Below are 12,969 nucleotides of genomic sequence, written 5' to 3' on the forward strand. Positions count from 1 at the left end.
CTGGGGGGAAAATAATCATGGGTAAAATGTCAGGATTGTAATTGTGCACCCATCTGGCAAATACTTCCACTGCCTCTAGTTTGTGAGTCCAAAGAAAGGGGTTTTCATATTATATCCCTGATATTAGTCATGCCTTTCATTTCTCTCTCTTTCTCCCCACTCCCTTAGTCAGGGATTTGAAAGCCCAGCTGGGTCTTTTCTGCTTTTAACAGTATCCCTGATCATAAATTTCTAGCAAATGAAACTCAAACGACAGCTTCTGCTGATGTCATGTGAGGCAAAACAGAAACCAGCTGGGATTGCTCAGGGCAGGGTTGCTCTTTGGGGTTGGAGAGAGAACCAGGATTGTTATTAGAAAGGAAGTACCAACAGGAGGCATTTCAGTCTTGCAATTCCGTGTGTGCCCAGCTGATGATCATGTAAAAAAAAAATGTTCTCTGAAGAGCTAAGGACATCTAATATACGAATGGACTTAAAAAGATACGAGGAAATAAACATAATGTAAAATCAAAAGATGGAGAGAAAAGAGTCTTTTCTGCCAGTCAGAGAGGAGACCAGTGTTTCTGGGTAAAAGACTTTGCTGGTGCCATTTATCTTTTTCCCATTCATTTTTTTCCACCAAACATGGCAGATGTTGCTTAGGAAGTTTCAGTGATTCAATTAATGTGTATTAAGGCTTAGCAGCCTCCAAACTGTTAAAGTACAGCTGACATCTTATCCCTCCAACTGGCCTCAACCTAACCAATGTGCTCAAACTGAAATGAAGTTTGCATTCCAAGAAATTGTGCAAGCCTCTTAGCTCATCTTTTCTGATTTTCAGTAACCTGGTGCTCAACTCAATTAATCATAAAACTGAAGTGTTTTGCATGTATTTATATCATTCTTAGATGTGAAAATATCACCTAACTGTACTTACCTACTTACTTAGAAACACTGGCAGTGATGGTATAGGTTATGGTTGGGTGAACAGCATCCTAGTGGTTTTCAAAGGAGCAGCAGGTAGAGCCAGGTGTCCTATTCTTAGGCCAGAGGTCAAGCCTCCAAACTCCCTGCTTCTTAGCCAGTCAGTTGAAAGAGGTACATCCTGCAGGATGCTTTGCTGAGACTGTGTGGTTTAATTTTTACAACAATCCCATGAGGAAGGACTTCATTTACAGAGGAGGAAACAGAAGTTTAGAGAAGCTGAGAAGTTTCCCAAGATGTACAGTTAATATGTGACAAAGCCAGAAACCGAACTCAGATCTGCTTGATTTTTAAAGCACAGGCTTAAGCCATAGTCCCAATCTGCCTGTCCGTGGGTGTGAGCTTCCTGTGGGCGTACGCCACAAAGTGGAGGGGAAACTGAGAAATTACCCTGTTAATCAATACAGACACCTTAAAACTCATTTTCAGCCTCAGATAAATGATAAGCTATACCAACTGCCCACATTTTGTGCTGAGCAGCACCAATGCAGCGTTTCTACCTTTAATACGCAGCTAGTTCTCTGCACCTCAACTCATTAGCTTTCCCAGCAGTGAGTGGAGAGCAGCAGATTGAATCGCAGTGGACCTAGTCCCTCGGACTGGTTGGTGTCTGTTTGGGCTGGACAACTGTGAGAATATAGATAAGCTGTTATCACTGAAACCTTGGACTATGTGGAGAATGGCTGAAAAGCCATCACATGGTGCCCTGAGATCTACCTACTTGTCAACGAACAAGAAGCCTCAGAATGCTGAATTACACAGATTCAAGTTCAAGTATAAGTATTCTTTGGAGTAATTCAAACTCTCCAGTAATTCAAGTGCGTTAATACTTTTAACCTTACCTCAGAGATTTGGATATTGGGACAACAATCTACTTATTTGGTTTAATTTTACAGTATTATTTCTTTTTAATTTTGGGGGAGGGTGGCAGGGGAAGTAATTGGGGTTATTTATTTATTTGTTTAAATGAAGGTACTGGGCATGGAACCCCGGACCTCTTGCATGCTAAGCATGCACTCTACCACTGAGCTATACCCTCCCCCTTATTTGGTTTAATTTTAGAAAAGGATATAAAGCTCTGGTTTACTAAGGCAGACTACCAGCTGGAGTGCAATTTTTCTGAATCCTGTAAAAATCTAGTGTTTTGAGCCCAACACAATATTTAGGATGAGCTGAGACTTAAAATATCTTCTCCCTGGCATCTTCCCGTTCCTGTTTGTGCCCTTTACTTATGCAAACTGGCTTCATTATACTCCGAGGCTCCTTGTGCCAACACACCACAGGAGTGTTGGAACAGGAACATAAAAAAGAACAACACAATTCTAAATCCATGATACATGCACTGATTTGTCGCCACCAAACTGGAAAGAGACCAAGTGCCAGACAATAATGTTTACTGGAAGTTCTAGAATGCTCTTTTCAGGAAGAAGGGACTGGAAATGGTTACCGTTTTAAACACTGTTTGAGACACTGGCACACTAGAAAGTGAGTGGCGCGTAGATGTCAATACACAGGGAAAGGATCCCCGAGATATGTTCAGCTGATCAGCCTCCTCTGCTTTCCCTGATGCAAACTCGAGGAGCAGAGTAAATGTAAGGGAGAGTGTCTTTACCAACAGTGTGTGGGCTGCACCCAGGGGACCCCTCCTCTGTCTTTGTAACCTGAGGACCATAATAGGCCAGCGCTGTGCCCCTGCTTTCTGCACAGCAGTGATGGGGCTGGGGCTTCAGTGCCTTGAGGAATCTGGACTCTAGTGAGGAGACATGACATAACATAAAACAAAATGGTACAGCAAGGAAACGCGTAAATTCCAGGTGAGCCGTGCAGACAAGAATGAAAATTAAAAGGAGAAAGGGATCACTGTGGGCTAGAACAGGCTTCAGGGGGGATGCTGCGTTTGAAGAATGACTCAGATTCTGATAAGGTAGAGGCGAGGGGAGGGCCTTCTGGGTTAAAAGGGTGATGTGAGTCAAGGCAGAGGAAGGAATGTGAGTAAATTAATTTTTCAGAGGCAACATATATCCATGGTGCTCTGGTACACACAGCCTGTACACACACACACACACACACACACAAATATTCTTTGCTTGATTCTACTTTATGAGCTGGTAGGGAAGCTGTTCCATTGTAAAGATGAAAAAGCTAAGGTTCAGAAGGGCAAGTGGCCTTGTTGAGGCTACAAAGTAGCCAGGGAGTGAGCTAGGGCTAAAATGCAGGCCCTCCAATTTTGACTGCAGTCACGCTTTCTCTATGCCCCTCTGCCCAGATCCGTCTCATTTCATAATTCAGACCCTCTGGTTACAGGGAGGGTGAAGAGGTCACACAAGGGAGGAGGAGGAGGAAAGGTTAGCAGGAGAGTCTGAGGTCAGGTTGTGGAGGGCCCGAAACTAGGAAATGAGTCATGCTAAATGAATGTCACCTCCCAGGTGGGTCAAGGCTTCCAGGGGCAAAGGGCCTGTGGTGAAAGTAAACATCAGAGCTCTTTATTTATTTAAGTGCCATTCCCACTGCTATCCACAGCCTAAGGCTACTGGGTTCAGGTACATGGGAGAAGCTGTTCGGCTAGGGAGGATGAGGTTCAGTATGATTATATATTCTCTGAAATTCCCAGTTATACACAAGGGGGAGAAAAAGACCATAGGGGGCTTTGAGGACTCTTAAAATCTTGTCATGTCATGATCTGTCCATGAGGTCCATGAAAGATGGCGTCTATATATGGATTTGAAGTTCCAGAGGCAGGGAATTATCAGTCATCTAGTATATATTCTAAATATGGGCTTACTCTTCATTTAGAACAGGGATTCCAAAATCATTTCCAGTAAATCTTACCTTTGTTTTTGACTATTTTGTGTTCTTGCTTAAGCATCCATTTTATTTATTTCAAAATAGTGTATCTGTGGGTGGTGGGTGTAGCCAGCCCAGTGGTAGAGTGCTTGCTTGGCATGCACAAGGTCCTGGGTTCAATCCCCAGTGCCTCTGTTAAAGGAAAAAAAGATTGTTTTTAAAATATAGTGAAGCAAAGAAAAGCCAGAAAGAAAAACCTAAAACATACCAACTGAAAATAAAACTCTCAGAAATGGGCTACCATCAAAACCTCAAGAAATATTTTCAAATGTCACATAGCTAATTAAAAGCTAACAAGGCAAAAATACCATCACCATATCTTTTTATAGCCACCTCAAATAGGAATTGGCATCTTTTTTAAGGCTAAGTATGAATCAATGAATAAATTGGAAATTTTATTGTTTTTCCTCTTGGAAAATTATATTTCTAAAACAAGCATTTCCTATGCATCCTGTCCACCTGAAAAGGCATATAAATGCAAAATCAAAAGTAGATGAAATCATGTTTACTTAAAATAAATAACAATCTGAGAAAAAAAAAACTTCATCCCAGAAAAACCTTTGTTAATGTTCCACTTAAAAGCTTATTGAATCATTTTCATTTCCATGAAGGATCATATTTTGTCAAGCACAGAGAATTCTTAAAAGGGAAGGCCTGCAGGCAGCAATAAACACATCTCTGACAGAGAAAAATAAACAGCAGGATGAGCTGAGACCAGATTTATTACCACTATGATGAAGTATTTGATAAAGAGGTTAACAACATGGTGACTTCCCCTCTGAAAAATGCCAAGCTAATAGCCACAAACTTCAGAAATATTTTATAAGGTTAGATGGGTCAGTAGAAAAGTGGCTGATAAATTTGAACGTAGTTGAATGCAAGAAAGCATAGAGAGACTGGCCTCTGAGCTCAGTGATGAGCCTGCAAAGGGTAGCTGGACAGTGTTTACTGCAGACATCAGCCTAGTGAGCTGTTTGGGGTCAAAGAGATCAACAAAGACATGGCCATTTCAGAATGAAATTTTATGTCCTTCCACCTCCAAGCTGAACAGCACCACACCTACACACTCGTGCAGTGTGGTACGCAGCTTTGGTTTCTGCTCAGGCAAAACCTGGTAAAATTGGAGAAGGCTAAGAAAAGGCAACAAAAATAATCCCAAGAGTAGAAAGGCTTTTCTATCAGGCGAGATTAAAACTGACTATACTTCAATTTTAAAAAATGGAGACATTCTTAGGGAGAGGACTCAAGGGGAGCCCTAAAAAGTGAGAGTATCCTCATTTTATCCAAAATAATGAAATACATGTTTTCCCAGATAGTTGGTGACCAAAGAATCTCTTTCAATTGCTTTGTCTTCTTTTTCCCCAGAAGTCAGGGGTTCAAAGTGGGCGTGAAAGACATGAGGGGGTGGGTGAGAAATACCAGATTTGAATTGAAGAGAAGGCTGGACTAAAAGAGTAAAATCTGTCCTGTTGGAGGACTCCAACTTCAAAGATGTCCACCATGAGCTCTGTACAGGCCCAGTGTGACGATGAATATATTCTGTGTGACAAAACTAAGCTGAAAGGCCATCCTAAAAATTCTCTGCAAGGCTGCCTAATAAAATTCTCAGCCGTTGAATGTTTCATAGTGCCCAAGTCCTGGCTATGAAACTCAACTCTGTGAGACATGAAATAATAGTAGCAACCACTGAATTCACAAATGTCTGAGCAGCCAATTAAGATAATGAAGACAAAATAAAGGAAGGGAGAGAGCATTTATTGAACACTTATTACTTGCCAAGTATTCATGTAAAGCTCACAACAGCCTTGCAAATAAAGTGTTCCTGTGTACAGTTCACAAATGAGAACACCAAGACACATAGAGTCTGGTAAGGAAGGTAAATAATAGTGGAAGGGAGTAGAAAACTCGAAGCTGCCTGGAACCATTAAAAAAAAAAAAAAAAAAAGCCTTTCCAAATGATCTTGTTTGGCCCTAATTATTGCTAACTATCCAACCAAACAGTCTAGTTTCTTTATAGTGTAGGTGTCAGCCACTACCAGCCCTCCCCCCATTGGATTTTGCCTCAGTGTGAAATACTCGCTGTGAGTTAACATCTGCTTGCTTTCGCCCACCTGCAGCTGATCACCGCTCCTAAGGCTGAGAACAACATGTACGTTCAGCAGCGGGATGAATATCTGGAAAACTTCTGCAAGATGGCCACCAGGAAGGTCTCCGTGATCACCATCTTCGGCCCCGTCAGCAATAGTACCATGAAAATCGACCACTTCCAGCTAGGTTCTCTAAAACATTTAAATTATATTATTGTTTTTCTCATCGCTAAGGTGGGGCACACCTTATGGGTGGGGTCGGTGGGGAATCAAGAGGAAAATCCAGATATGGGGAGGAGGGTGCTTTTCCTGTGGTAACAAATGTCAGTCCGCCTAACTACTTATATAATCATTCCAGATGGGTCTGGTTTAAGTTTCTGGCACTTTAAAATGAAAAACATGCAAGCACTCTGTAGTTTGAAAGTCAGTAAGGTGGAGGAAAACGGGAGAGGTAATACGGGGTGGGAGGGGCAGTTTGGAGAACCGGAGAGGTATTCCAGCAATTTCTTCTGAACCCCGAGTCTCCTTGCCTGGGATCAGCACCCTCTGATCCTTCCGCAGCCTTCACGCTGCAGGCAACTCCCTCGCAGACAGGAACCTTGCAAGACCCCTGGGAGTCCTTGACTCTGGCAAGGCTGGGGAGGGAATTAACCAGGGCTGAGAGAAGCCGTGAAGCTAAATGAAAAGTCACTGGAAATGTGAACTGAACTGCACCCACGTCCTTTGGAGAGCAGAAGAATTTGGCTGAGTGTAGAGTTTTCACAATTTTTCATATTAATGATGCATGTGAGGCACACAGCTCAGCGCTGGGCAGCTGGGGTCTGACTCACTGCAGTTCCCATGGGAACATTGCAGGACTTACTGTGAGCAGTTAGGCCTCATAGTCAGCAGCCCCAGATCTGACCCACCCAGTTTCTTTTATAACTATTACATCTCTAGAGTTTAATTTTCTTTAAAAATTTTTTTTTCTTACATGGATTCTCTGCTTTTTAAAATTGCTGTTTCAACTATAATGAAAATCCTTCTTATTGTACTGTTTGCATATTCTGCATATTTTTCATAAAATAATTTCATCTGAAAACATCTGCAAGAATATAAAACATACTTTCCCCATTAGTTAACATTTAAATTCAATACATATAGCATTTTTTCACAGATTTTTAGATATATATCACAGATTTTTCTGTTATGTGATCTTGGTATAATTGAATATGTCAGTCATAATTATGTAATGTCAATTTGATTTTAATATAGTCTAGTTTCTAAATCACATTTTTCATTGTGGTAAAAACACTTAGCATGAGATCTACCCTCTTAACTAATTTTCAGGTTCACGATACAGTATTGTTTACTGTAGGTACAATGTTGGACAGCAGGCCTGTCAAATTTATTTGGGTGTGAAGTTTCAGTTATGCATTCTCTGTTGTTACTAGCTCACCTTACCCTGAGATAGCTCCAGAGGTAAATAAATAGCATCCTTTCCAATGTAAGTCATTGTGGATCAGTGATTGGTTTGTGGACATTTATCCCTATGCTGTGTGTATGTTTGGAAGGGATTAAAAAAAGAGAGAGAGAGCATTATTACCAGCAACAATAGTAATCATACAAATGGAAGACAGACACAAAAGATATTCTGGAGTCAAAGAAATGGGTTCAGATTCACAGGCCCAAGGTATTTGTTGTGTGATCTTGGGCAAGTTACTTCCTAAGTGTCAGCTTAGAATGTATTTATGTCTATTTCACAGGCGATGATGAGGATTTAATAAGATAATGTATGTAAATACTTGTCACGTAATAAATGCTATTATTGTGGTCATCATCACCATCATTTGATCTGGCAGCCACCTGGAGATCAATGAGCTGTCACAGGGACTAGAACACCTGTAACTGAAAAATACTTGTAATCTCTTTCTGCTGATTACCCCATGTTAACAGTGAACCCTCACAACTGCTCTTGAAGGTCAGGCTGCTTTACTATTCTTGGTGACAAAACTGAAGCCCAAGAGACTAATACCACAAAGCCACAGAGTCAGTGGTTAACTGGGATTCAACCCTTGGCTTCCTGGATTTTCAAATAATAGCAAGAGCCAGTGAGCTTGGTTGTGATCCAGATGTCCAGAGAGGAAGCAGATGCTCAGTCCAGTGCAGAAACCGGTGCCGGCCGGTGGTGAAAGCCTTCCTCCTCCAGGTGTTACCCACCAACTCACACCAAGCATTCTCATGCCTGACTTCAGAGAAGTGTGGAAAAATCATTGTATCTTCTACCTCAACCTCTATATGGTCCTGTTACAGGCATCTGGTACTGCCTTGGCAAAATTTTAACTTTAATCCTGCTGTGTTTTTTAGACATCTGGATTGAATCTGAGCTGTAGAGGACTGGGGTTTTCTTTTCTGCCTTATTGGAATCAGGTATTGTGATTTGGGTGTTTGCCACTCACTGAGTGGCAGCTTGGACATGATTTGGGGAGCCTTTTATTTTGCTCCTCATCTAATTCCTGGAAGGCCTTTCTCTCCTTGTGTCATGTCCCAGGTTACCCTTATGGGAAAGGCCGTGGCACTTCCAGCCAAGTCTGGGAGTTGGCCATGAGAAAATAGGAATTGGCATGAGACGTGGTCTCAGTGAACCAATCTCCAGCCTTGACCGATTTTTAGCTGGAAATCTATCAGATGGCCTTAACTTTTCTTAAAAATAAATCAAGCACTCTCTACTCTTCCAGACTTTTACTGGGCCTTAAAAGCAGAGGCCCACATCCAACTACAGTGTGGGCTGTACTCACCAGCGTGTCCGTCTTGCTAAATGTATTTGAACTATAGATGATGGATGTACAAACACTGGGAAACTTACTTTAAGATTTTAGTCATTAGCCTAAGGGAAGTTATTCATGCTTGAGCAAATTCTAGTGCAGAATAAGCCCATCTGGTTTTACCAGCCCAGAGTATATTACACATGCGGCTTTAGAATGACCTAACATTTAAAGCCATTCTTAGTTGTTAGAGATATTTAAAATATTATCTGTACACCAGAAACTGACACATTGTAAACTGACTGTACTTCAATAAATATATTTATATTACTGTAAGATAGGACTATTGGTGTCTATGTTAAGAGGATGGATTATAGACAGTGTCAGATTACAGGAAGTTGCTGGCTAAAGACACTTTATTGCAGAGTGAAAAGAGAAGTGGGAGGGAAACACAGCAGGCATATGAATATACATGTTTACATTTATATGTTTAGCAAAATTAAGAGATGAAAAGTATTTTAACACTGGTATTGATCACCAAATTTTAAGGGCTAGAACACAGGATATTTTTATGGGGCAAAGGCAGTTCTTTGATAGCTTCTTTTGAAGGAAGAAGAATTGGAGGGGAATCGAAAAAAAGGGAGGTGGAAAAGTTGATGGAAGTGGAATGTGGCAACAGGAAAAGTGTTGCTTCCTTCTTCATATAAGTAGGGAATTTATAGGTGAATCTCTAAAATAACCTATGAGTGAGAAAATGATAGAATACATTTTAGCCTAAAATACTCTGTCTTTGATCCTGTTGAAGAGAATTGTTCTTTATGGACAACTTCACAACTGTCAGGATCCATAACAATGCAAAAAATGCTGCTTTCCCTCAGGAGCACCTGAAAAATTGACCCTTTGCCCCAATTCCTCCTTTCTTCAGTGGTGACAAGGCCTGGCAGCTGCCTTCTCTAGACCCTGCCACCCTGAGCTGGGAGACAAGGTTGGGTGAGTGATCAGATTTCCAGACACTGCCCGCAGTGTCTCTCTCTGTTTATTCAGTCTTTGATTGTCAGTCACTCTGTGCCCTAGAGGCTAAAGAGGCCATCCCCTAGCCTGTCCAGTCATCCCATTCCACTGCCTCCAACATCAAGTGTATCAGTGTCAAGATTAACCCCTGACAATCAAGGGGCGAAAAGCACCTGATCAGTCAAATGTACAAAACAAGTGCTTGAAGAATGTGGTGGGGAGATGAGCTCTTCCAATCACAGGCATTACAGAAGGTATCGTATGTGTCAGAGAATTTTGAAAAAGGGGTGGATTTAAAGGAGGGGACTTGAAACTGAATAGACTTTTTTTTTTTTATAGTGATGACTTTACTTTTCATTTTTATTTAATTAAAAAAATAGTTTTTGGTTTCTAAAGTCTAAGTTCCATGAAAGGCATACACAGACAAGTCTTACACCCATTCCTGACCTTTATGTTATTAGTCTCTGCCCCCATAGGAGTATTTATAATTCCTTGTTTATCCACTGAATGCTTCTGCAAACACAAATAAATGTAAATACCTGTGGTCTCCTTTTTAAATACAAACTATAGTATGTTACATATACTGTTTTGCATTTTGCTTTTTCATTTAAATATATTTCCTGGAGATCTTTTCTTATGAGTGTATAGAGATCTTTCTCATTCTTTATTAAACCATTGTGAGATTCGACCATAATTTATTTAACCACTTCCCTTGTTGGTGGACACTTGGATTGCTTTCAGTATATTGTTATTATAAACAATGTCACAACTGACCTTGTATATATGTCACTCTATGCATGTGGGTACATCTTTACAATAGATTTTGAGAAGGAGGATTGTTGGGCTAAATGGAAAACATATCTAGTTTTGGTAGATATCATCAGATTTCTGTCCATGCAAGTTGGATTATATTGTAATTGCAACAGAAATGTGTAAGAATATCTATCTCCCCAAACCTCTTCAGTAGAGTGTGTGATCAAACCTGTGAATGTTTTTAGCCAATGTGGTGTTAAAAATGGTATCTCAGTGTGGTGCAGTGTTGAGTTGCATTTCTTTTTTTTTTATGATTGAACATCTTTTCCTATGTTTCAGGAACGCTTATGCTTTGTTTTTAGTGTTTTAATCTCAATTTATGGGTATTCTTAATAAATTAGAATGAAAATTCAGATTCCCAGGTCCCCTCCCTACTCCAAGGTACTGACCTAGTTTGAGGTTGGGGTCCAGGAATCTGTTTTTAAAATATTGCTCAAGTGATTCTGATTTGCAGCTCGATTTGGTCTAGAGCAGAAGATTGGGTATAGGATAGAAAAGAAGAGAGGGCTAGAAATGCAGATTGGCACCAAATTTTAGAGGATTTCAAATACTAGGGCAAAGAATTCAAACTTTATATGGTAAAACACATGAAGTCACTGAAGATTTCTAAATAATATTTTTCAAATAAATTTTAAATAACTTTTAAGTTTTAGTAGAGTCAGTCTGTAGGACAGAGAAGCAACTGGCAGGGCACATTCTTCATAGATAAGACAAATAGCTCCTTCTAAGGCTGGAAGAGAGCAGCAGCATTGTGATCGGGAATGGCCAGGCCGGTCCCACCCAGCCCTGTGATCCAGTCACTCCTCCCACAACGGGGCGCTAGGCAGGTGAATGACCCATTCACAGGGTAAAATAGGAGCAAGTGGATTAAAGACAAAATCACTTAAATTTACCTGTTTATAATCAAAAGGAAGTCGCTGGAGGTGGCTAATATTATCCGAACTAAAATAACGTACTAAGGACCGCTCAGCAATCTTGGGAGTATTCTTGAGATAAAAGAAGTCCGGCCTCCGCTGGAGTCTTCGCCTCCAGATTTATCCAAAGCACAACCATGAGATTTTTGGCTGGTACTGACTTCTTGGATAGGATAGTTGTATTTTTAATACCTTATAAATATGTTCTATTTATGTTTTACATTACTCCAGGACAGAGCTTATTAAGGTATGGTGGTGCAGCACGGTGAATGACACTGGAGAGACCAGAATGCCAAAGGAAAATAGCATGTGAACCGTCCCCCCACCTTCCCCTGCCATATCTTAGTAGAACGAAGTTTGGCTTAACTCATAGTCCTGGGTCCTCTCTGCCTTTGAGTGTGATGTGTTTTGTGAAAGTAGAGAGAGCACTGGATGAGAGTGAGGTCACAGTATCTGAGTCCAACCCTCACTCTTTTATTAACTAGCAACGTGAACTTGAGTGAGTTGCTCCCTTCGTGGCGCCGCGATAAGTTGGTTCTCTGGGAAACAGACTCTGAGACTCTGAGATTTGCATGCGAGAGGTTAGTGAAGCGTATTCTGGGGAATAATGCCTATGAGGGGTGATGGACACAGGACGGCAGAGGGAGAATTTGAATTGTAATGCCACTGACTCTTCAGAGTTGCTCTCTTTGAGGCAAGGGGGATCCCTTTTATACCTACACCTTCCCTCACCGCAGCAACCACTGAATCTGGGCTGTGTCCTTGTGAGGGTGAGTTAGGGGAGAGGCAGCTCTTTTCTAAGAATATTTTTCAGAGAGGAATTCAGCTGCTGACATTCATAGCAGCCTTAGTTGTGAAAGTGGGATCTGGGCAACACACCAGAGTGCCCACTGCAGTCTTAGTTTCATCCTCAATTATGTGACTGGGTTGGGACAGATGGTGTCTGTGTCAGTTATCTATTGCCACAAGAAGGCTATGTAATAAAGACCCACACACCTCAGTGGCATATGACATTAAACATTCACTTAGTCACAAGTCTGAAAAGTTCAGCCGATCCGGGCTTGGCTTGGCTAGGCTTGGCTTGGCTAGGCTTGCTCGCGTGTTTGCAGTCAGCTGTCTGTGGGCTAGGTACTTCTGCTGATCTTGGCTGGGCCTGCACATATGTTAGGGGTCAACTGGCTGTTGGTTAACCTGGGGTAGCCCCGGCTGGGAGGACACCAGAGTCACTTGGCTTGACTTATCCTTCAGAAGGCTGGTATGGACGTAGTCTCACGGCCATGGCAGAGGCAAGAGTAATCGTACATGTACCGGCCCATTTCTGGCTTCTGTTTGTGTCACTTTTTCAAACATTGGTGAACCCTGGCCAAGGAAAGCAGTATAGATGGGCTCAGAATCAAAAGGCAGGACAGTTCAACCCATCTGCCATAACAGGGAGGTGCAGTTACTGGGCAGAGTGTAAACACAGGCAAGGGTGGAGAATCGGGACCATTTCTGAAATCTACTACAATCTCCAATTTCCTCTTATCTCAGCCGTTCAATGGTTTTTGTGTCTTTACCTGTTAGGTAGATGTTAATGTCTAATTCCGACTGTAA

At 41.5% G+C, this 12,969-nt stretch overlaps 1 protein-coding gene across 1 annotated transcript in view; it reads left to right on the forward strand.

Annotated features, from left to right (window-relative positions):
* Positions 1-12,969, forward strand: part of CCDC80 (coiled-coil domain containing 80) — a 32,191-nt gene that overhangs the window by 4,978 nt on the left and 14,244 nt on the right. Inside the window, exon 4 of the mRNA XM_031455780.2 lies at positions 5,925-6,081. Coding sequence (XP_031311640.2) covers positions 5,925-6,081 — 157 coding nt within the window. The remainder of the gene's footprint in view (positions 1-5,924; positions 6,082-12,969) is intronic.

This window comes from Camelus dromedarius, chromosome 2 (genome assembly GCF_036321535.1).
Source record: "Camelus dromedarius isolate mCamDro1 chromosome 2, mCamDro1.pat, whole genome shotgun sequence".
Classification (NCBI taxonomy): Eukaryota; Metazoa; Chordata; class Mammalia; order Artiodactyla; family Camelidae; genus Camelus; species Camelus dromedarius.